Below are 25,694 nucleotides of genomic sequence, written 5' to 3'. Positions count from 1 at the left end.
ATTTTGATAATACACGCAGTCAGTGGGGAGACACTACTCCTTTCGGGCAAACTCGGCTCCGTTCGGCTCAGAATTGCTCCGAGCAATTATTAGGGTTGACAAAACTTGACGTCCCTTTGCGTGCACGACCACAGATAAGATAATGACCTGAATGTTGACATCCCTAAATAGCCGAAAGGTCAAGTCACCCGCCGCGTCTGTATGTATGTATGTTCGGGATAAACTCAAAAACTACTAAACAGATTTCCATGCGGTTTATACCTATCAATCGTGTGATTATTGAGGAAGATTTAAGGTATATTACTTGTTAAGGTTCCATCCGTGCGAAGTCGGGGCTGGTCGCTAGTTAATTATAAAAATGAAATCATATTACACGAAAAAAAAGTGACCAAGGCCTCCAGTGCCCACAAAGTTATATTCTGAGCACTGGAGGCCTCGGCATGGATGGCAGATATTCTTGGTGTGTATAACACGTTAATTTCTCGCGTTTTGTACACATATTTAATTACACAAACGGGTCTAACGCGGTATAATTTCATTCTTTTTACCTTAAATTCCGAAGTTTCAGCTGAGTTGCACCAGCTGTGGTCACGGAAAGACTGAGGTCCCAGCAAATGTCAACGGAGATATAAAATTTAAAGTTAAAAACAATGAAATTATATCGCGGTAGACCCGTTTCTGTAATTAAATATATTCTTGGTATGTTCCATTCACTAGTTCCGAAGCTGACTGTACTGGGCTGGGCGCCATTTTAGCGGTCTAACTGCCGTCATAAAAGTGCCGCTGTTGTTACATAAAGCAGTTAATTGTAAATAATAGTTTCATTTCACTTCCGTGTACAAATCTTAAACAGTTATAATCGTGGCTGTAATAAATATAACTACATTTTTCTATACTTACGTACTAATAGTACCTACTCGAGTATGTTTTTAACTTTAACTATTATAAAGAGAATTCAGACTGTATCATTCAGAGGACCGACTTTTGAATGTCAACCATTCGATTTCGTGTATTTCGTTAAATACTCGTAATATCTCAAATGTGAGGCACTTAAATTCTACTAATAGAATTAAAATCGAGTGGTTCCACTGACGAAATCGAGCGACCAAAATTCAAAAATCGGAACCCAGGGCTGATTTAGACGGCGGCGTGCGAAATCGCATGCGATTTTAGTTACATTGCGGACTGTTGGTCACGTCCAATTCAACCGACCGATTAAAAACCGCAATATAATGAAACTCACATGCGAGTTCTCGCATCGTCTAAATAAGCCTATATTACGTGTCGGAAGCCGGTGTTGCTCGAAGATATCATCATGGTATAACTTAAAATGTACCTATTATTTTTGTTTAAAATAAGGCACTTATTTCCAAAACGTCCCGCTTGGCGCGCTGGCCGAAATCCTATATAAAAAATAGACATAACGCAAACGCGAACGCTCGTCACGCTATCGAATGAAATTTACACTAGGGGTTCTGTCTCTTAGTACCTCTTTGCCTGAACCGATTTAGATGCATTAAGATAGTTGATATATGTATATAGTTGGCCCATAGACCTAGTATCACATAGATGAGCTATACACGTGCCTCCGTGAGGGACAAAACATACGCAAAGCGACAATATTAAAAACACGTTTTAAGATTCCTGACAACGTACCAAAAACAATCTAGTAGTAGTAGTAGTAAACTCTTTATTGTACAAAAAGACATATTAAAAATAACATACAATTAGCAAGAAGTACAAAGGCGAACTTATCCCTTTGAGGGATCTCTTCCAGTTAACCTTACCTTACGTATCTACGTAATTCGGTCGGGTTATTTGTTGCCCACCATAAACCATAATCAATTTTTGATGGGGAACAAACAAAAAGTGAGACTGTGACAAGGACAAGCAATAATACCACTTCCTCTGCTACTCCTACTGAAATTTCCATAAGTGCATCTCGTTCGGTCGTTTGGCCCCTCCGGGGCGTGACATCTCTATATTGAGTACCTCTATGAGTTGGCCCGAGGAAGGATAGTTTTTAACAATCATCATCATCCCATGCAGCGAAGTCACCTGCAGTCATCATTATCATTATATCAGCCCTTTATCGCCCACTGCTGAGCATAGGCCTCTCTTCTAGTACACCACTTGTCCCGGTCCTGAGCTAATCTCATCCAGCAGTGACTCGCAATTTTCCGGATGTCGTTCACCCAACGAGCCAATGGACGCCAGGCGCTTCTTTCATTTGAAAGCGGCCACCATTCTGTTAACATTTTAGTCTACCTGCCATCACTCTGCCTAGCAACATCTCCCGCCCAATTCCATTTTAGTTTAGTAATGACGAAACCCACGTCTGCAGTACCTTCAGCCAGTGGGGAGACACTCCTGACTTCGGTCGAACTCGGCTCCGTTCGGCTCGGCATTGCTCCGAGCAAATGTTAGGATTGGCACCACTTGACTTCCTTGTGCGTGCACGACCACAGATAAGATAATCACTTCAATTTTGACAACCCTAAATAGCCAAAAGGGATAGTGCTATATATTAGAAAGGGATAGCATGATTCGACCCTGAATCGCTGTCAAACTTCGGGTTTGTAGGAAGTGTCCTTTCTGTACGGTAGTACTATTATTTCTTCTGTGCTTCAGCTACGTGGGACATTTAACATCTTATATTTTGGCGTATTGGCTACGGTTAATTTTCTTTTGTTTCTGTGCCCATTCTTGAAATTACCTTATCATTCATTCAAAGACCAATTTGGCAAAGAATCTTAGTGAGGTCGAGAGGCCACTCCAAAGATCGAACACATTAAGTTGGGTGCTTCTAGCCTTTATTATTATTACAAATTGGCAAATTGATACTAAAGGAACAGTGCCTGCATATACTTTTCTAAAGCGGAATCACAGAATAATTAATAGTAAGTACCTACTACAGTACAGAAAAGAAACCACCTACAGAACCGAAATTTGACAGCGATTCATGAACAAATCACGTTGTCCCTTCCTATGGCACTATCCCTTTCGGCTTTTTAGGGTTGTCAAATTCAAGTCATTATCTTATTTGTGGCTGTGCACGCAAATGGACGTCAAATTGTGCCAGCCCAAATCCGCGCAATGCTGAGCCGAAAGCAGCCGAGAATGCCTGAACGCTCTAGTTTCCTACCCCTGACATCTAAGCAACTAATACTCATCGAGACAATTTTTAAAACACCAAACACAATTAGGGCGCGAGTACATGGTGCCGCCTCCGCGCCGAAACCGCACCGACACCGCACCGCCGCCGCGCCGCCGCCGCACCTTCGCGCTAATGTATGCGGTGGCGCGGCGGTGGCGAGGCGGTGCGGTGTCGGTACCGTGTACACGCGCCATTAGGCTTTGTTGTTTTATCATAGAGTTCCTATGGCCACCTCCTGTGTTCATCATCAGATCAGCTCGGTGGTACCATAATAATGCATTGTCACCCCACTTACATAATATGCACATTTTCATCTTCATTGGAAGTCGGAAAGTGGGTCAAATTTAACTTGCAACTCTTGCAAGATGACCCGTACACTCCACACAGATAACACGGAACATGGACCTTAATCGCGTAAAACTTACGTTTACTTATGGCCTGACGTTTCGAACGTGACGTTACGTTCGTGGTCATAGACAGACTTTACAGACTTAGACAGACAGAAATTATAGACAGGTTTCATTATTGCTCTTGAAATCGTTGACCATTTTCTGTAACTATCTCTTAGTTTAGTAGAATCTCTTCACCTACGTATAAGGCCCCCTAGTCACGTGTTAAACGGTTCGTTACATTTTGTTTGCGTTCGTGTTCGTGTACCCTGGTGTAACCAACGCGAAGGATTTCAGATCTAATCATATATTCCTTGTTAACTTGGAGAGGTATGTGAGAGTTTCAGGACGTTTCTAAATAGGACGTAGGGTTGCAAATAGAAAAAAAACAAATGTTTTTTTTCAAATTTATGAAAAAAAACATGAAAAAAAACCTGGCACCATGGTTTTTTTTCTAAATTAGATTTTTTTTGAGATGAACTAAAATATGCTCAATAGGGGGAAGCGGGGTAGCTTGGTACACCTTTTTTTGAAATCGATTTTAGGCCCCAAAATGAAGTCAAAATACATTTTTTTTGTACTTAGTAGATGACAAATTTACTAATGTATACAAAGTGTATCATTTTTTGTCAAATTTATGGCCAGTAAAAGAGATATATGGATTTTAACAAAAAATGGGATTTGTTCAATTGTGCCCCACCTGCAGGGCACTTTGATACATTACATGGGACACTTTGATACATCATTTTGGGGTACTTTGGCACATGAATCAAAGTGCCCGGTAAGTGTTTCAAACTACCCCCCAGAGCACACTTTGCAGATCAACTCAGTTAGCTGACCAGTAGTAAACTTTTTAAACATTATAAAACATCTATTAAGTGCGGTGCTAGTAAGCAGTAGGTGCACTAACACTACAAAAAACAACTTTTAATGAAATCAGTGTCAGTTTTTGACAAAAAGCTACTTTGGTTGTTTTAACTTTTCTTCGTTAATTTTCTTTCTCTTTGTACGTTCGCACTATACAGTAAAAATAATAATAATAATAATTTCACAACAAAAAAACTGGCAGGGGCACTTAGATATACAAGAGGGGCACTTTGATATGTTCAAAACTGCCCCAATCTTTATTGAACCAAAGTACCCCAATGATCAAATAAATTAAAAATAATTTATTAAAAATATACTATTAAGTATTACTTTAAAATAATAAGCTAACCTTATTACTGAATAAACGTACTAAGCGCTCATTATGATGTTCATCCGGTAAAGTCTAAAATTTCGCACCACAACTCGATAAAAAAAGCATAATTTATTTACTATGCGACCGCGGAAACACGTTTTCACGCACCAAGCGGCAACGCCTGTCAGGAGAGATGTGCCGAAGCTCGTACCTCACTCACACAAACAAAGCCACGTTTTAGTGTTGGAGGAGGTGAACATAAGTTTTTAGTTTAGGAATTAGTGTGGGTGTTCAAAACTGCCCCTTGTGCCTATCTACCCCGCTTCCCCCTAGTAACAACGTACATTTTAATTCCATAACGTTCAGTATACAAACAATTTTTGGGGAATCCCTGAATTCCCCGATGCGGCGACGAGAGGCGTTGGTGTTGCCAACAGTAAATTGCGATAACTACCTCTACAGATTTCATTTATGTTGTTATTAATCAAAGTTGTTAAATTTTATATATATGATGGGTGAATATGGGGTGAATTAACTTTTACTTTTACTAGTTGTTAAAATTAAAATTAAATTGGTTTAATGGTTAACATAAAGTCTAAAACAAGTAAAACAACCGTATAAAAGTATTAACTGCCTTGCAAATTTTGAGTTTTCATACTTTTGAAAAAAAAAACGTACTCCAGAAAAAAACCTTTTTTTTTTCACGGTTTTTTTTATGTCTTTTTTCAAGTCAGAAAAAAAAACCGTTTTTTTACAACCCTAGACGTGTCTACATGTAGTGTAGTGCATAATTATTTTCCATCGTTTTTCCACGGAAACATACGAACGTGTCTTGCTATTTCATTCAGTCTCGGTACAAAAAGTACTAACATTTACTGAAGTAGCATGACAAATACTAACGTTTCTGAGTGAATAGGATGGAAAACCATTATGCATTACATATGTAGATGTCAATGTCATTACACTGCCACAGAATAAATAATAGTGCTAGGTACAGAAGACTCACTCTCTAACAAAACACGTCTGTTACGATCAGCACAGATATGGCCGCTAGGTGGCGACATCGCCACGCGCGGCTTATGGCTTTCCCCAAAATTGGGGTGGAACGGATGTACTTTTAGCTACCTGTAGCAAAGCGACGAACTCGCGGAGTGAGCCACGCCTGACACTGCATACAAGAGGAAAGTTAGTATTTTTTTAAACTATAAGTACTCGTACCTACTTACAAATAAATAGTAGGGAACATTAATGAAACAAAATGTTATGAATACATAATACATATTTATTAATTGAATACATACACATAATATAACATAAATAACATACTATACAATAAGGACTACTTTTGCAAGCACACAGTCACAATAAAATACGTACGGGTACTTATTATTAATAGGCATATCGGAACCAGAAACATAGCAAAACCGTTGAAATGTACCATTGGCCCTAGGGCCAAAAATTGGTATAGTCTTAGGTCGTCCCATTCGTTTTTCGTCAAGTTCTTAAATAAGTCCTATTCTGCTTTCGTCACTCATTCTACATTCGTCACAATCGTCGGTGGCTTTCAATGTAGAATGGGTGACGAAAGCTGAATAGGACTAATTTAAGAACGTGACGAAAAACGAATGAGACGACCCAAGACGATACCCAAAAATTAGGCAGGAGCACTATACAAATGTATTAAGGCCTGTGCACACTGGACACGTGTTTGTAGACATGCACTTGCGGGTTATGATACACTTTTCGTTATGTTAGACCAGCGGTCGGCAACCAGCGGCCCGCGGGCCGCATGCGTCCCGCCAACCTCTTGCTTGCGGCCCGCGGGCCGCATGCGTCCCGCCAACCTCTTGCTTGCGGCCCGCCAACCTCTCGCTGCGGCCCGCGAGCCTCCCTGGCTATTTTGTATGTAGTACTGACGATCGACAATGCCTGCTAAAGTCACAAATATTACCAAAGTGCGGCCCGCGTCATCTTCCTTAACTACTAAGTGGCCCTTGGCTGCTAAAAGGTTGCCGACCGCTGTGTTAGACTGTGCACATCACTCGCGTGACGTGTTCGTGCACGGCTCCAACATTTTAGTGCACGTGCATGCAACCGGTGTACTCCGGCCTTAAGGTCAATTGTATAAAGAACCTACTATTTTCTCTCTGATTTATAAATCAGGCCCTAATTTATGAGATATTTTGATTAGTTAGCGTCATATTTAAATCATTGAAATATTAACATCATCATCAGCCTACTCTCGTCCACTGCTGGACATAGGCCTTACCGTTTACCCCACCAGGCCGCCGTTTATCAGTTTAAAATTATGTTTTTAATACATATATAAATCATTGAAATTTATATACGTATTAAAAACATAATTTTAATCTGGAGACCGGTGATGAACATGGATTTGGGTGTTCTATGTCCAGCAGTGGACATCTTTGATGGTCATAAAAATTGTGTTATTATATAATTATTTATTTAATTATATAATAACACCATATTTATAATTATCACATATCACTATGTTTTGTGGGACTAGTACCTACAATAATGATTCGATGTACATATTTAGGGGTCATCCATTAATTACGTCACACCAATTTCTAGGTTTTTTGAACCCTCCCCCCCCCCCCTTGTCACACTTGGTCACATTTGGCAAACCCCCTAGTGTGATGTCACATTTTTTCTACGAAATCGCCAAATCGAATTAAGTAAGTACCTAAGTATTATTAATATTTTATCAAAATATTTTTGACGATATAAATATTAGTAATTTTATAACCCAAAACTGCTTAGGAAAGAAAATTAAACGATTAAAAACTATTTTCGTTTTAAAAACTTCTTATTTAAATGTACAGCGAACTAAATAATTTAAATAAATTTTCGGTTACTGATGAAGTTAAAGTGACGTCACAAAGTTTGTGTCTCCCCCCTCCCCCATGTCACAATATGTCACATTTTCTTGACCCCCTCCCTCCCCCTAAACGTGTGACGTAATTAATGGATGACCCCTTATGAAAGCCTGACTTCGTCCAAACTTGATGTCATCATACCAACAAGAAATCTAGCGGATACACTGTCAGATGACAACTAAAAATACACTTAATTACTACCAGTCATACATACATACATACATCACTGGCTCAGTGACCCAAAGAGGATCTTGGCCTCTGACACAAGAGAGCGCCATTCTGCCCTATTCTGCGCCACTTCACGCCAGTTGGGTATTCCGAGGGCGGACAGGTCTTTTTGGGCTTCGTCACTCCAGCGGTATCTGGGACGCCCAGACGGACGTTCAGCCACCAGTCATAGCCATAGTGAATCGTGCAGTCAGCTGCAGAGAAAAGGTACCACCCCTACATAGAAGTAGGTAATATAACACTAAGGGCCAGTTGCACCAACCACATGACAGACTGATCAACGTCAGCCGGCGCGCCCCGGCGATTTACTATGAAATTTTCCATACATAAAAATTTAGCGAACTCTTTACGATACGAACAGTTTGGTGCAACCGACCCTAAGTTGTTAATTGTTTAATTATTTTTTTTACAATTAGTTAGGTAGAGTGAGTTTTGATTGTCACATCAAGACATTCAAAGTAAGAGTAATTTCATCACATATTTTCAAACAATTTTGGCATCGAACAGATTAATTTGCTAAATATTTCAATTTGATTTAAATATGCGTATAATCTATCGTTTTAATATAATGGGGGGCATGGATTGCACGGGTCACATGGGCTCGGGCAAGGATTGCACGGACCGCACGGGCTTGGGTATGGATTGCACGGGTCGCACGGACTTGGGTACGGATTGCACGGGTTGCACGGACTCGGGCTTGGGTTGCACGGACTGCACGGGTTGCACGGACTGCACGGGTTGCACGGATTGCACGGACTCGAGCTTGGGTTGCACGGACTGCACGGGCTGCACGGGTTGCACGGATTGCACGGGTTGCATGGACTCGGGTATGTATTGCACGGACTGCTCGGGTCGCACGGACTCGGGTATGGATTGCACGGGTTGCACGGACTCAGGTATGAATTGCACGGGTTGCACGGACTCGGGCTTGGGTTGCACGGACTGCACGGGTTACACGGACTGCACGGGTTGCATGGGTTAACCGGATTGCACGGGTTGCATGGACTCGGGTATGGATTGCCCGGGTCGCACGGACTCGGGTATGGATTGCACGGGTGGCCCGGGTTACAAGGGTTGCACGGGCTAACCGGATTGCATGGGTTGCACGGATTACAAGGGTTGCATGGGTTGACCGGATTGCACGGGTTACCAGGGTTGCATGGGCTAAACGGGATAAAACGGTTATACTGATTACTTCCACAACCGCCGATCGGTACACTGATTATTGGAGGTTGTAGCGTCGGTAGTCGCGGTACTCTAATGACGAATGGTGGCGGACAAATATCTGGAAGCTGTGGTGGATTGACCCTGATGGGTTCTGGCAGTATTGGTGCAAGCCTAGGCGGTCGCACTACGATAGGTGGGGGGGATATTGGCGGCGGCTGTGGCGGTCTCACAGTGATTGGCGGTGGGGTGATTGGCGGTAGCCGTGGTGGTCGAACGAGCACCGGTGGTGGGGTGATGGGGGGCTGGCGTGGTGGCCTCACTACAATCGGTGGCGGCTGGATAGGGCTCAACGGTGACGGCTGCACGAGGATCGGCGGAAGCTGGATTACCACATTAGCTGATGGCTGTAAATAAATATTAACAGTTAGGATTGCTAAGGGCCACTTGCACCATTCACTAGCCCGGGGTTAACCGGTTAAATCATGGAGTTACCATGGTTACCAGTACAATTTGACACCGGGTTAACGGTTTAACTGGTTAACTCCAGGTTAGTGGAACGGTGCAAGTGGGCCTAAGAGTCTTAGGTTAATTGTGGCCTAATAGTGAAGCTCGAAACCAAACGGCATCGGTTTAAGTCTCAGCTAGTTCGGTTGGTGCGCTAACATAACAACCCGGACAAGTGCGAGTCGGACTGGCCCACCGAGGGTTCCGTACTTTTTAGTATTTTTGTTGCTATAGCGGCAACAGAAATACATCATCTGTGAAAAATTATCATGGTTTATGAGTTACAGCCTGGTGACAGACGGACAAATAGACAGACAGACGGACAGTGGAGTCTTAGTAATAGGGTCCCGTTTTTGCCCTTTGGATACGGAACCCTAAAAAGAGACCAAGCCCTCCACTCTCCAGTGACGGAGACCGGATTAGAACTGGCATCTTCAGCTAACGCGGCAAACGCCTTGGACCTCTAGCCTACCCGTCCACGGTAGAGGTTTAAAAAAAAACACAAATCTAACCTTCATATAGAACGTGCCTCCTGGAACTCTCATGGCCCTGAAGCCCGCAGTCTGCAGCGAACTAGGCACCTCGCTGCGGGGATTCGTCGCCCTTATGGGACCATCACCACACCTGGCTAAAACAATGTAATATTATGTAAGTAGTTAGCGGATAGAATAAACGTACCAAAAATATAACACACTATGTATTACATTTATTAGGTAAAGTATTACTAGTCGACCATAATTTCACGATATACATATTATACCTTTAAACTAGCAATTCTTGTATATAAATATATGCAGGATGGCCATAAAATAAATGCATTCCCGTTGCCAAGGAGGGTTTGGGATTATACTGAGCAATGCCCCCGAAATCGAAAAAAAAAAACCCTCCCATAGAAAATGGACCAGCCAAAATAGATGATACAGCCAAATATTATTTCGCGATTTCGGGGTTGATCCCATAATAAAAGTTGCTCAGTATAATCCCAAAACCTCCCTGGCAACGGGAATGCTCTTATTTTTTGGCCACAAATATACAGGTATTTCGAGGATCTCGAAAACGGCTTTAACGATTTTGATGTAATTTGCTAATTGGGATTTCGGGGGCGAAAAATCGATCTAATGTCTTATCTCTGGGAAAACGCGCATTTTTGAGTTTTTATATGTTTTCTGAGCAATGCTCGATTCTCCAGATATTTCTAATAGAAGCAGGTAAATGTACAAAGGAATCAGAATAAATTAACTATGCCTCTCACTCAAGTACCAAGATTCCAAGCTGGGATTGCTATATAAACAAAGATTGCATTTTAGTTCAGTCCTCAAAGTACGTCTGCACCTAAAATACCGATCGTAGATGCAGTCGCTCCGCGAAATTATATTTGACAAGCACCTCAAAGCCCTGTTTACCTAGACTAACTAGAGAGTGCGTTTTAACCTTTGCCATGCTCTAAAAAATTTGCTACGAGACATTCAGCCGAAAATGAATTATTTCAGCTATTAAGGGCTTAATTTGAATAATATTTAATGTAAGGTACTTGCACCTAATAAGGCCCAGTTTTAAAGCTTGCTCAATTTCAAAATTTCATACTTTTATAAGTGTAAATGAGTTTAAATTTCTCGCCCATGTTTGGTTAGTACCATAGACAAAATTGCAAGTTCATATCAAAAATGAAAAAAATAAAAAATTAAATTAAAAGTGGGCCTTATTAGGCGCAAGTACCTTATTCCATAGATATGTTTTGAAGACCCGTACGATAATTTTACTTGGTAAACCGATAGGGGCTTGTGCACAAATCACGCGAGGTTCGATAGGGGGTGGAGGGTCAAGAAAAAATCACGATAGATCACGTTGGGGGAGGGGGGGTATAAAGAAACATCACGTTTATTTTTCTACAGTGAACGAAACTATGAAAAAAACACCTACCACATGAGTAGATACTTTTTCTCGGTTTCGTTAAACATAAATCTTCACTATGCACTTCAAAATAGCGAGTCTATTTAAAGAAAATAGAAAAATAAACAAGATTTTCTATAAACAATACATTTTTTTTTTAATTAGGTCGAAAGAAAACATTTCAAAAAATTACACATGAGGTTGTGGGGGGGAGGGGGGGTAGCTAAAAGCCTCACCAATATCACCAGGATCATTTGTGCACAACCCCTAGGTAGTACCTACCAATCATAAAAAACTCGACCGATACGACCCTTGAAAAAAAACCGTTACTTGAATTCAATATAAAAACCACTATTTTGCGTTAGCTCCCCTTTACACGTTTACTTAACTGTATAGGTACTATATTTTAGAGCTTATTTTCTATTTTACGTGACTAACCTTATATTATGTATTTTTCAGGTACGTTCTCGTTTGAAAGTAATTCATCGGGACTTAAGCAGTAAGCACCTACTTGAGACATCGTGTAATGTAAGTAAATCACTAGACAATTATCGGATAGCAATAAATTTACCATTCTCTAATATAATTCAATAAAAATAACAAAAATTCCAGCATAAATGATGGGAATCTTTTTTCAATTACGATTTACGTTAAAGACCGAAATATTTTTTCCAGTAACGTAATTTTTCTTAGTTTAAAAAGAATCCGTCAAGATACAGAAAAAGCGTTTAGGTAAATTTTGCGTTGGCCTCTCTTCCAAGCAATCATCCTGTACAAAACAATGTCCCCGCGCATCTGTCTGTTTGTTACTTTGTTCCCGATAAACTCAAAAACTACTGAACGGATTTTCATGCGGTTTTGATGTAGGTATTATTTGTTAACCCGTACGAAGCCGGGGCGGGTCGCTAGTTATAAATAACAAATAATATATCTCGTTATGAAGCACGAGATTTTTTGTTCTTCTAGCTTGTTATTTAGTTACGTACGTTATTTTATGAGTCTGCATCGACTAATGGGCTCTGAAATACTGCAAGTTTACTTCGTATGCATTACAAAACGAGAGTAATATAAATGCACAATGTTTAGATAAAATGTTTCTCTCTTGTATATGCTCCAGGCTAACAAATATGTCTATTATTTATAATAGCAACGAAAACAAGCACATACCAAAGGATGTAATACCCATTTTTTTATCTATTTTTTTAGCATTAGAAAGAACTTGGAAGAAGGTAAGCGATTTTGGCATGTCTTTTAATTGAAAAACGCTTATTAAAAATCAGTAACTATCATTTATGAAAGCAGAAGAATATAAATGATCGTATTAGATTCATACTTGTTACATATTTGCCGTAACTTATTTTTAAAATGTGTTTTTCAATTAAAAGACACATCAAGATTGTTTACCTCATTTCTAATGCTAAAAAAACGAACTATAGCGCTGCGGTAAGAGCGTGTGACTTGCAATCCGGAGTTCGTGGGTTCAAACCCCGGCTCTACTTACGGTACCAATGAGTTTTTCGGAACTTATGTACGAAATATCATTTGATAATTACCAGTCGCTTTTCGGTGAAGGAAAACATCGTGAGGAAACCGGACTAATCCCAATAAGACCTAGTTTACCCTTTTTGAAGGTCAGATCGCAGTCACTTTCGTTAAAACTAGTGCCTACGCCATTGGGATTAGTTACCAAGCGGACCCCGGGCTCCCATAAACCGTGGCAAAATGTCGGGACAACGCGAGGAAGATGAAGCATTGCTTATCTTTCATCCATTAAAAAATCCCCAAATAATAAATCCTAAAACACATTTAAAATAATAAGATTTACATTTACATTATAATTAACAGGATTAAACGAATTTTGACAAGCAAGTGTCATTTCCAGTCTAATTTAACCCTTGTCAGAGTCATGTGAAAATTGTGAAATTATTAAATTTCAACTGACATTTATAAAGGCTGTCGGGTTAGGTCAACGGACGGACATTCGCAATTAAAGTTGCAATTAAAAAACAAATGAGTTACATAGGTTTTACTGTAACCTTTTTCAAGCTTAGGTGCCTTCACGTATATAGTCGCACCAATAAAAGTCTGCAGCGGATTTGCCCACGCAGTGTGTTATGTCATACGTCATAATTTCATAGAAGGTTGACGTTTAAAATGACACTTGCACTGCGTGGGCTATCAAAATTGACTATTAGTACATTTTTTTTGCATTAGAAATAAGGTAAACAATCTCAATTGATGTGACTTTTAATTGAAAAACACATTTTAAATAGTAGTTTATGTGACTGCTACATAATGAAAGGCATTAAAATACGAGTGTGGGTTTATGAAACGAATGAAATGAGTTTCATAATAGTATCACACGAGTGTTTTAATGCCTAATTATGTACAGTTACATACACTGCTTTATCTACACACATATTATAAACTTTCTATGATATATTCACTAACTTCATATTACAGCCGACTTTGCTCTCTGGCGGAACTCGCGGATATGAGATGGCGTTTCCGAAATATCTTTATCGCACATTTTACACGAAACTTTTGTTATAGTTCCTTTAAAAACAACAAAACAAATTATTTTTTACTTATAAACTAATTAAAAGATAAACTGTACGTCAAATGGCGGCAAATGAAAACTTTTTTCACGCACGTCACGCATCCGTAGTTTTTTTTTTAATTCAGAGACAAAACTAGAGTCGGGGTCGATTACCATATCGTCCGATACCAACTTACATGCGAGATTTGTCAATATTGTATGCAATTGTCATTTGATTTCCAATAAAACGTCATCTCAACTGATATTAGAATAGGGGTCAAATCAAATTGCTTTTTTTAGAGATGTTCGAAATTTGAAATGCATTACCAAATCGATTTTGATATAGTAATGAAGCTGTTACCACATTTTCACAGATAAGAAATTTGCTGTAACAAAACAGTTTATCGTAATGTGGGCCATTATTTACGAATTTTGAAGGCATCATAGACAGTTTATGATATGTGTGTAGATAAAATAAGTTACGGCAAATATGTAACAATTATGAATCTAATACGGTCATTTATATTCTTCTGCTTTCATAAGTAATAATAGTTGCTGATTTTTAAAAGGAGTTTTTCAAAACATGAAAAGTCATGTGAAGATCACTTACCTTCTTTTAAGTTCTTTCTAATGCTAAAAAAACGAATTGTAGGTATTTAACCATGGAATAGATCATGGAACTTGGAAGGTATAGGTAAGGGTCCAACACGATTTCCAAAAAGGTATCTTCTGTAGACAATACAATACCTACAAGTTACCGACGAGAAATAAAATGGTGCATATTTAAGGGTGCATATTATTATCTGTAACTCCTTTTGAAAGTTGTATACTTCAGTCTTAATATGTCTTATTTTGTCACGTCCTTTCTTTACATACATTTTGAGAAAGTAACTTAATAAAAAATATGGAAGTAAGTATGGTTTTATAAATCAAAGTAAATTTTTAGAATGATTTATATTTTTTTTATTTAAATAAAAATGCTTAAATATTCAAAGAGAGAGAGTCCTCTAAAAAACTGAATTATTTATAAAATATCGCTACTTAATATTTGACTTCGGGGCAAATGGGATTGCTTCGAGCTTATGCAAAGTAGAGCCTAAAGCGATCTATGAAATATTCTTAATATTTTTTATTTCTTTACATTCGTATTCAATCTCAAATGTCCTTAGGCACATATTTTAAATAGTTATTTCAAATTAGATGAATTTTGATGTCTTTAGTAGTATTTCACCCCCAACGCAAAATATGATGCAATAGAGCTTAAATGTTTAAAAAAATATATGTTCGATACTTACTAGGTGTAGGTCCGGTCCACAACGGGTAGGTTGGCCCGTATGAATTGCCCGGGTTGCTCGGGTTATACGGGAAAGGCGACGGGTTGCCCGGGTTGAATATGTTGTCCGGGTTGAACGGGTTGCTCGGGTTATACGGGCATGGCGAGGGGTTGCCCGGGTTGAATGGATTGCCCGGGTTATACGGGCATGGCGACGGGTTGCCCGGGTTGAATATGTTGTCCTGGTTGAAGGGGTTGCCCGGGTTATACGGGCATGGCGACAGGTTGCCCGGGTTACAAGGTGACGGAGAAGGATCGTACGGGCAAGGTGATGGAGAAGGGTCGTACGGGCAAGGCCGGGGCGGGCAAGACGGGCAAGAATTGCACGGGCATGGTGGTTGCCGTGACGCCTCGCACGGGCACTGGGGTTGCGGGGTTGGTAGGGCGTATGTTGACGCTATTAGAGCTGCAAAAATACATATATATATATATACATACATATATGATAGACATAGATATCTATTTTAATATTTTTCACACCGTTGCGAAATTCATAGTTTTCGAACTTGTATCGTTATGTGCTATTATACAATCGTCGCATAACTAGATTTGAATTGAATATCACGTTTAGACCATAAACCTGGTCATTAGGTCACTTTCCAAATCAAAATCATAATGAAGATACGAGATTTGAAAGTTAATTATGTCTATATCGTTTACAATACTTTATTCCAATTATTTTTATATCTTTGTTATAAAAATTCTCAAAATAGCTGTTATTAATCCCCTCCCCTTATTTCTTTTAAAAATAAAGATTCATTCTAATATACCTACTTAATTAGGTTGTATATGTACCTACATTGTACAAAATATTGTATAATACGACTTTTAATATGTTATGCATAACTAGTTGACGAAAGATCATTAATATTTTGGTTTAGACACAAAGTAATTTATTTCCTAAGTTCATTTGCATACTCATTTTCATTCACCTCCAACCTACCCGTTCATAGAGTGCGAAGAGATTGCTGAATATAGTTATTATTTGTTATGAACTATTGTAACACTTTAAACTTAAAAATAAAAACTCTCACATTTTGTATAAGTAAATACTGAATGTTATTTTATCGCGGTAGACCCGTCAATATCATTATATGATTGTGTCTTAGATTCGCCATCGGTACAGCTAGTTATTAAAAACGTATCTAAAGTAAACGAACTAGTGCTCGACATGCTAATGCCCAATACATGACACCTTACTGACACCTCTATTAACAATGACTTAAGTTTCAAGATGACATGTACTGGGACAGCGTCGAGCACCAGTACGTTTACCTTACTGTCAAAAAACCTTTACATAGGTATACACATACATACATACATATAATCACGCCTATTTCCCGGAGGGGTAGGCAGAGACCACGGATTTCTACTTGCTACGATCCTGACATACTTCTTTCGCTTCCTTCACATTTCACATTCATAACATTCCTCATACACGCTCGCCAGTTTACATAGGTATACAGGTTGATTCATGAGACGTGAGCAGGACTAATCCTGTAGGAGTAACTGATAATTGATCGATTACCATCGTATTTAGGTGAAACAACCACACTTTTTCCTATTTTTAAACTTTTTGGCGAGGGCAAATTTAATTCTCTACAATCATGGTCACCCTACAAGACCTAATTAATAAACATAAAACCTCTTTAACCGTAATGACAGCATTATGATTACGAAGAAATTAAACTGTCAAACTTGAGTGAGATACGAGTTTTCAAAAGTAACCAGACCGATGACATTCAATTTGACACAGAATATCGGTAGGTTAGTATTCTAATTGTAGGTTGACCATGCATGTCGTAAATAAATTAATAACTTTTTTTTTCAGCACGACTAGAAAATTAACGTTAACCTCACTAATACTGATACAAAACAGTTGCTTATAATTTACGAAATGCGCAGTGTTAGTCCTGCTCACGTCTCCTGAATCACCCTGTATAACTTACCTAATATACCCAAAGCCTTGAATCGCCCCATATTTCGCCCGTAACTGTCATCAGACCCATCTCACCCCATTATATACCCACCATAATTGTTTAAAATCATAATTTTCATCGCTATTGGATTTTAAATTGTATCATTCAGCGTCGGTGGAGCGCCATTATAAATTTCATGCACGTGAATTAATTTTGTCAATGTTTTCATTACACGAGTTTTTGAATGGTTGTGTAATGAAATTAGCGCTGTATATTTTGTCACGATCCAATCAATTATTTTCATGTAATTTCATAAAAAAACCTTTATTTTTAATACTTTGAAAAACTATTATCACAGAATAAATAATAGTACTAGGTACAGAAGACTCGCTATCTAACAAAACGCGTCTGTTACGATCAGCACTGGCCGCTAGGTGGCGATAGCGCCACGCGCGGCTTATGGCAAACCCCAAAATTGGAGTCGAACGGATGTACTTTTAGCTACCTGTAGCAAAACGACGAAATCTCGGAGTGAGCCACGCCTGCTATTATTAAAATTAAGTATAAACTAAATAAATTAAAATAAATTAAATTAAAATAAAACTTGCCACCTACCTTAGGTCCCCCAGATCTGTCCCCTGCGGAAGGGTGCCCATAAGGCTGGCTACATTCCCACGCTGAATAGCTATGCCTATTCTTTGGCCTAGGAATGAGCCAGCCTTAGGGTCACCCGTGGTTTCAAATAGATACTTTGAAATATCTGCGCGAGATTTGCTTTGATATGAACTGGCGGAGTTTTCGGTAAACTAATTTTCTCATAAATGAACCTAGCTGCCGTAGTATCCAGAATTTAACTGTGTAAAGTAATAACAGGTTGATGGGTTTTTTAATTGGGTAATCTCGCCCCGAGTTCCATAAGGTTGAATGTGGAAAAAAACAACTTTTCAGTAGAAACAGGACAAAGTTATCCATTTTGCTTGCCAATATTTCATGAAATATGTGGACTATTATTTTTTTATATTGAGCTAGGTCTGTGTACCTCCAGTTCTGGACAAAAGAAAACATTGTACCGTAAAATGGGGTGAGTTGGGACAAATCCGAAGTTCAAACCTCAATAAAATTTTATTTTTATATGTGGCACGTTGATTTTGTATATGTACTCTAAAAGTGTTCCGGTCGTATGAACACTAGTTTTTCAATGATAATCTGTCGTTACATTTCATAGATTCAACTATAAACACAAAAAAGTAGGAAATCCCAGCTCAGTCGGGGTTAGGGGGGATAGGATTTGAGTATAATGGGACAATTGCTAGAATTGACACAATATTCAATAGCTTGACTTCTCAAGAGAATAAAGTATTTACGTAACAATATGACAACTCTGATCTAAAAATACTTACTTACCCCTCTACCATCCCTCCTCACCCCATTCATAAGTTCATAACCCAACTGCCCTCGTAATCCCTACTCACCCCATTTTACGGTAGTATTTTTAATTATATTTAAAAAGACAGTATTTATGCATAATTTATCAGATTCGTGTCTCCGATTTGAATAGTAGGTACAAGCCATACAAGGGAGGCGGAGGAGGAATATAAAGTCGTATTTCTACTATGCATAATAGGCATAAATGATAAGGTAAAACAATGAAAATAATAATATGTAGTTAGAACTAGAATTAAGTACCTATAATAGTTTTTATTTCCGATTAAAAACTAATACTTTACAATATCATTAAAACCAACTATAAATTAAAGATTTAAAAACTAAACTAAAATTAAAATATAACTACTTAAAAATTAAACTAATACTTATAATATTATATAATAGTTAAGTGAATGTGACATAATTATCAGACATCGTAAATTTTATAGCATTTTTGTACAGCGGAGTGGTGTTAACGGAATCGGTATAGATAATTACAACTGTAATGGTAAATTAACGTATGTATAATTATCGCTAATTAATCATTAGGGTTGTAATCAAAGTCTTTATAATTCGGCTCGATGAACTTTTGAATAAATAATTGTTATTTTAGAACCTGATGTGACTACTGAAAATGCATTTGTCGATAAAACAATGACGTTTAAATCAACAGATGACCATTTGTTATAAAAAGGCAGACAGGCCATATTGCCGTTCGTTAGAGCGTTATTTCTAGTTCATGAACCAACCAACATAAAATGGTCTTCGTATAGAGGTACAATAGTATAGAGATGACACGGGGGAGGGGCCAAACGACCGAACGAGATGCACTTATGGAAATTTCAGTAAGAGTAGCAGAGAAAGCAGTATTATTGCTTGTCCTTGTCACAGTCTCACTTTTTGTTTGTTCCCCACCAAAAATTTAGTATGGTTTATGGTGGGCAACAAATAACCCGACCGAATTACGTAGACTGTTTTTGGTATGTTGTCAGCAATGTTAAAACGTGTTTTTAATATTGTCGCTTTACGTAGGTTTTGTCCCTCACGGAGGCACGCGTATAGCTCATCTATGTGATACTAGGTCTATGGGTAATTCCATACACCAGGCCAGTTTTCTTACCAAAAGGCGAGTTATTTCGTATAAACCATGCTAAATTTTTGGTGGGGAACAAACAAAAAGTGAGACTGTGACAAGGACAAGCAATAATACCACTTCCTCTGCTACTCCTGAAATCTCCATAAGTGCATCTCGTTTGGTCGTTTGGCCCCTCCCCCGTGTCATCTCTATATTATTGTACCTACCTCTATAGAATGACCACTCTTTATTTATATTGTTCTACACTCTAAAAAAAATTTGGTTGGCCCTATCAATATCTTGATGGCCGTAATCAAGCATCTTGATTCCATACGAGCCTAACAAGAACTTAAACACATCAAACAAGGTAATTCTGATTGCTATTACTATTGTTAGGTAACTGAACCAATAAAGATCTTGTTCAATATTTACACGAAAAATAATTATGCTAACTAATTGATCCTAGTAAGATCAACTAAGGGCTTGATAATGAAAACAAACAAGTTAGTTTAACTAAGATGTAAATCAATGTTAACATGAAGAATTACTGTATTAACTATTTGACCCAAATAAGTTCAACTAAGAACATGATTACACCGACTTATGGCGTATTAGCCTGAACTAAGATATTGGTCAATTTGAATCTTAATTGTTTAATCATTTCAACTAAGATGTAAATCAATGTTAACATGAAGAATTACTGTATTAACTATTTTACCTAAATAAGTTCAACTAAGAACATGATTACATCGACTTATGCAACTTATTAGCCTGAACTAAGATATTGTTCAATTTGAATCTTAATTGTTTAATCATTTCAACTATGAAGCTTGTTTAGTACAATACCATTCTTGTTCAATTGTACTATGACTTACTTTGTCGCATTTACTAAAACATTTCTTTCACATCTCTAGTTTTTATACGCGCCGTGCTGAATAATGCTGGTGGTCCTCGTTATTATTCTCAAGGAATTAGTCTTAAATACTAAAATATACATTATACATTTATTTCAGATCTTTTTGGCGATCGGCTTAGACCGGTTTAGCTTTACAAACACGGGAGGAGGCGTGCTTGTGAAATGTGAAGCCATATCGGCCTAGGCCGATCCTCAAAAAGATCTGAAATAAATCTGTAATCTGTATTACCTACTTAGTATTTAAGACTAATGCCTTGAGTATAATGCGAGTACGAGGACCAGCATTTATTCAGCACGGCGCGTATAAAAACTAGCACAAAGAAAATTTATAAAATTTAAACGAATAAGTAGTGAATAAAATATTACAACAAAGAAAGGGATAAAACATAATTAAACTAAATCAAGCCCGTAGTTTTATAAAAAGGGGGTAAATGAATAAAACAAAAAAATATTATAATAAGATGTTATTTATTCATTTAATCATTTTGAAAGTAAACGTTTTGCATTTAAATTCACGCGCACGGATCCGTGTCTAAGCATACGAGGGGTTAACACTCGTTGGTCTAATCACGTTCACACTTGTTGGTCTATCCAAGCACACTACACTCACAGTGTCACTACGCGAGTTTGATTCGGATGTCACTGGTTGTTTTTTAGTCAAACAAATCACAATATTCCACACATTTCACAGTTTAAAAACCCATCTTCACGATTAAAATTGTTGTATTTGTGAATTAAGGCTTCTCTTACCAATCTTGGTATATAGTGGCGTGCTGTCGAAATGACCTTGGGACTATGCAGCTCGATGCAGTGACTTATACTCGACTCAAGGTGACACTGAGCAATAGCTGACTTGTGAGCGTCGTTGTTCTTGACCGCAGCGATGTGGTCTTTAATTCTGCAGGCAATAGTGCGTTTGGTATGCCCACTGTACGAACTACCACAACTGCAATCAACTTTGTACACACCAGGTTTTTCCAGAGGAATAGGTAATTGAATGAGCTTAACGCAACTGCGTGCTACAGAGACTGACTGCTCGGTCGCACGCGCCACGAGAGGGGCGCGGGCGGGGCGGAGAGCGGGTGTACAGCTCTTGATTGATCGGATTAACCGATTATTTAATTTAATTATTAAGAAAATCGATTTAACAAATAATTCTTAGTAGAATGGAATATTAGTTTCGTAATCAATACAATAACTTGATCATAATGGGATTGAGTGTTTTATCTTCGTTGTTCTAAATAAATTATATGTTTAGTTGATTCAACTAGCAAATCTTATGTAAATCAACAAAGACAAAATAATCAAATAAACTATTAAAATGTTCATAACTATTAACATATTTATCTGTTTTAATTAAATTGTTAAGGATTGAATTAACCTACGTTACATAATTATGCCAACAAGTTAATAATAGATGCAAAGTATACAATTGTTAGGATAAGAGTGACATTCCATTTCCAACTGCAGCTGCAATACTGTTCATATTACTATGGAAACGCGTCGCTGTCATTGTCAATTTCCATAGAAAATGAACAGTATTGCAGCTGCAGTTGGAAATGGAATGTCACTTTTAATAACATACCTACTTTATTAGTTCAATCACAGATACACTTATTGTTTTAAGTAATCAGCTTTCTTTGATTTATATAAGATCGTTATTGTTGTAATTAACTTAACGTCAACTAAGAGAAAACTGCTCTTAGTTGGTCTTCATTTTTTAGAGTGTATGTCGCTTGGGCTCTTCCCTTCCGACATGTCGAAAGCCGGTGTTGTTCGACTAGCTCATGCTATAGTCAGAACAAGAATAGTCTGCAGCGGATTTGATAGCCCACGCAGTGGAAGTGTTATTTATACGTCATAATTTCATAGAAGTTTGACGTTTAAAATGACACTTGCACTGCCTGGGCTATCAAAATCGCTGCAGACTTTTTACGGTCTGACTCTATGCGCGTTTGCAATAGCACCACCCGCAATAAATCATCGCTCTGCCAACAGCTCTCCATACCCGTCAGGCATTTTGACAGCCCCTGTCATTTCGAGCGTGTTGAATTTGGCGCGCTGACTGCATTGTTTTGCATACAATATAGATGGCGCTGTACTGTCATATGGTTTGTGGTAGATGGATTGTTGAGCGTTAGCGTTTGAGTTTGTGCATGTCAAATATAGTACGTTGCTTCTGGAAACAAATACATATATGGAAAACTTTGCATAATTAATAGAAGACTTTTTTCAATTGGCATATGTACGTTACGGACCGAAGTTATTTTTCATCAACCCTCCCCAACCCTCCCCCCTCTGCATCACCCCCCCACACCCCCGCAAAAGGCCCGAAAATCACAACAAATAATGCCAACACAGACATGTCAAATGAAGGAATTTAGAAAAAAATACTTTTTCTGTAGGTATCTTGAACGGTTTCCTTAAAAATTTAGAAAAACCGCGTTTCGGGCCCTTTGCAGGGGTGTGGAGGGGTGACGCAGAGGGGGGAGGGCAGGGGAGGGTTGATGAAAAATAACTTCGGTCAACAACGTACATATCCCAATTAAAAAAAAGTCTTCTCTTAATTATGCCATAATTTTAGTTAATTTCACTGAATTAATAGAGGTTGAATGTTTAATATGGCGACTAATTTGTAATTTTTAGGGTTCCGTACCCAAAGGGTAAAACGGGACCCTATTACTAAGACTTCGCTGTCCGTCCGTCCGTCTGTCACCAGGCTGTATCTCACGAACCGTGATAGCTAGACAGTTGAAATTTTCACAGATGATGTATTTCTGTTGCCGCTATAACAACAAATACTAAAAACAGAATAAAATAAAGATTTAAATGGGGCTCCCATACAACAAACGTGATTTTTGACCAAAGTTAAGCAACGTCGGGAGTGGTCAGTACTTGGATGGGTGACCGTTTTTTTTGTTTTTTTTTGTTTTTTTTTTTGCATTATGGTACGGAACCCTTCGTGCGCGAGTCCGACTCGCACTTGCCCGGTTTTTTAATTTTAACCGTTGTCGTCTACACAGGGTTGTGACTGTTGTGAGCTTTTTAAATAGATTTAAATCAAATCTGGGACATTTAGGATTCCGGCCAGGCCTAGATTACACAGTAATCCCTTGTCATCACGGTTACTGAAAAGCTAGGTCATAAATCAAACGTAGGTGTTGTAAGCCTAGGCCTAGTTAATGCCTATGAAGAGGGTCAAATATATGAGCCTTTGAATATAGCGTTCATAAATTAATTTCTATGGTTTAATTGCTTTTGGCCTTGGGCCTGAGAAGCGAACCTGAGGCAGTGAGGAGACACTCCTGACTTCGGGCAAACTCGGCTCCGTTCGGCTCACCATTGCTCCGAGCAATTATTAGGGTTGGCACCACTTGACGTCCTTTTGCGTGCACGACCACGCACATCAATTCTACCAGCAAACATAAGATAACAACTCAAAATTTGCATTTGATTACTTTGCCTCACATGTGAATAAAATGCAACTTTGCTATTAGTGTTTGAGTAATCGAGAGAGCCTTGGTGTGGTGAAAAAAATCTTTTAAACTCTGGAGGTCGTTTTTAGGGTTCCGTACCCAATGGGTAAAACGGGTCCCTATTACTAAGACTCTGCTGTCGGTCCGTCCGTCCGTCCGTCCGTCTGTCACCAGGCTGTATCTCACGAACCGTGATACCTAGACAGTTGAAAATTTTACAGATGATGTATTTCTGTTGCCGCTATAGCAACAAATACTAAAAACAGAATAAAATTAAGATTTAAGTGGGGCTCCCATACAACAAACGTCATTTTTGACCGAAGTTAAGCAACGTCGGGCGGGGTCAGTACTTGGATGGGTGACCGGTTTTTTTTGCCTTTTTTTGCATTATGGTACGGAACCCTTCGTGCGCGAGTCCAACTCGCACTTCCCGGTTTTTTTAAGCCAGGAGAACATTTTATTTAATTCAGTGCCTTAACACTTTTTAGATAGGTAGCTTAAAAGTCAACATTAAAATTGTATCAATATTACTTCAATCAAGCTTGAATTTTAAACATTAAAATCGTCTATCACAGTTTTGATACGCATCAATGGCCATAAAGGTAATGTATATTTTAGTTTCAACTATGTAAAGTATATAAATTGGATGATTTTCAATAATTTTCGACACACAGCCATAATGCTTGGCCGGTGCTTATTATTACTGGGTATGTAAGTCTGACTCACGTTAGACATGGCCGGGTCTGGGTCGGAGTTTCCACCGTTTCGTGTTCTATGGAAAGCATCACGTGATCACTGATCATCTGTCATCTGTCATAGAAAAGTAAGCGTCAGAAGCTCCGGCCCGGACCCGGCCCGGTCTAACGTGAGTCATCCTTAAATCACACGAGCTTAGACGCCACCATACAATCGAAGTTATCTACTCTTTACGTAACATCTGGTACAGTCGTTATCAGATATTATCGACGCAGCCGAGGTCCACAAAAATATCTGTACACGCACTCTAGCGCCTTGACAATAGAGGCGTGTTCAGATATTAGTGAGCATTTTGGCCGCTCCTATATAACTGATATCGACTGTATTAGTGGCTAAAAAAATTATACAGAGAAAATAGATTTAGAAGTTTTGTTTGTTAAACTGTCACTCGCTCTAATTTTCTCGTATTACAATTTGTAGCCAATAGACGTAATTATCCCACATTTCTTCTAGCCCTAACCGCCATCGCCGCGTCTGCCCCCGCGGAGCCGGGCTGGCGCTGCACCGGCGGCCTCGGCTCGCCCACTGTCTGCATCGGCCCGGCCGGCGCGCCACGCTACACCCCACCAGCCATCCAGATCTTGCCGCCTTTACCCCCGTGCTCTGGGCCGGCGGTCGTGCTTACCCCGCCTGCCAGTCCTTGTCCGCAGCCGTGCCCGCAACCGTGCCCGCAGCCGTGCCCGCAGCCGTGCCCCTTGCCGTACCCATCGCCATGCCAGCAACCGTTTCCATCGCCTTGTCAATATTATAATTAAACGACGATTATTAAATCGTCGGGTAGCAAGCAAAAGGCACTAACTAACATCATTGAAATTATTGGACAATAAACTGTGTTACAAG

At 39.0% G+C, this 25,694-nt stretch overlaps 3 protein-coding genes across 5 annotated transcripts in view; 2 read left to right on the top strand and 1 right to left on the bottom strand.

Moving 5' to 3' along the window:
- LOC134677586 (limbic system-associated membrane protein-like) overlaps nucleotides 1–25,694 on the top strand; it is a 322,342-nt gene that overhangs the window by 172,404 nt on the left and 124,244 nt on the right. The gene's annotated exons all lie outside the window — the stretch shown is intronic.
- LOC134677562 (uncharacterized) lies at nucleotides 8,253–17,280 on the bottom strand. Of its 3 annotated transcripts, none has more exons than XM_063536035.1 (6): nucleotides 17,237–17,280; nucleotides 15,414–15,693; nucleotides 15,250–15,347; nucleotides 10,038–10,153; nucleotides 8,848–9,425; nucleotides 8,253–8,454 (listed from the first exon to the last, which is right to left on the bottom strand). In XM_063536035.1, exons 1-6 carry the CDS (start codon nucleotides 17,265–17,267, stop codon nucleotides 8,415–8,417), a joined length of 1,143 nt encoding a protein of 380 aa, XP_063392105.1. In that variant the 5' UTR covers nucleotides 17,268–17,280; the 3' UTR covers nucleotides 8,253–8,414. The 3 variants fall into 3 exon arrangements, with proteins under 3 accessions (XP_063392105.1, XP_063392106.1, XP_063392104.1); XM_063536036.1 differs by having other exon boundaries at nucleotides 8,254–8,454; nucleotides 15,480–15,693; XM_063536034.1 differs by having other exon boundaries at nucleotides 8,254–8,454; nucleotides 15,250–15,693.
- Nucleotides 24,769–25,619, top strand: LOC134677698 (uncharacterized). The gene is made up of 2 exons (XM_063536162.1): nucleotides 24,769–24,805; nucleotides 25,308–25,619. The coding sequence occupies exons 1-2, from the start codon at nucleotides 24,778–24,780 to the stop codon at nucleotides 25,607–25,609; spliced, it is 330 nt and encodes a 109-aa protein (XP_063392232.1). The 5' UTR covers nucleotides 24,769–24,777; the 3' UTR covers nucleotides 25,610–25,619.

This window comes from Cydia fagiglandana, chromosome 26, assembly GCF_963556715.1.
Source record: "Cydia fagiglandana chromosome 26, ilCydFagi1.1, whole genome shotgun sequence".
NCBI lineage: Eukaryota > Metazoa > Arthropoda > Insecta > Lepidoptera > Tortricidae > Cydia > Cydia fagiglandana.
Note: the sequence above shows the minus strand (reverse complement) of the source record. Positions and strands in the feature narration are given on the sequence as shown.

What these genes read in the sequence shown, in the direction of transcription:
- LOC134677698 (XM_063536162.1), top strand. Translation starts at nt 24,778, where the DNA reads ATGCTTGGCCGGTGCTTATTATTACTGG. An exon ending in CCGGTGCTTATTATTACTGG is followed by an intron (nt 24,806 to 25,307) that starts GTATGTAAGTCT and finishes CATTTCTTCTAG; the next exon opens with CCCTAACCGCCATCGCCGCG.
- LOC134677562 (XM_063536034.1), bottom strand. Translation starts at nt 17,267, where the DNA reads ATGGGGCGATTCAAGGCTTTGGGTATATTAG. An exon ending in GTGGACCGGACCTACACCTA is followed by an intron (nt 10,154 to 15,249) that starts GTAAGTATCGAA and finishes ACATTGTTTTAG; the next exon opens with CCAGGTGTGGTGATGGTCCC. An exon ending in GAGGCACGTTCTATATGAAG is followed by an intron (nt 9,426 to 10,037) that starts GTTAGATTTGTG and finishes ATTTATTTACAG; the next exon opens with CCATCAGCTAATGTGGTAAT.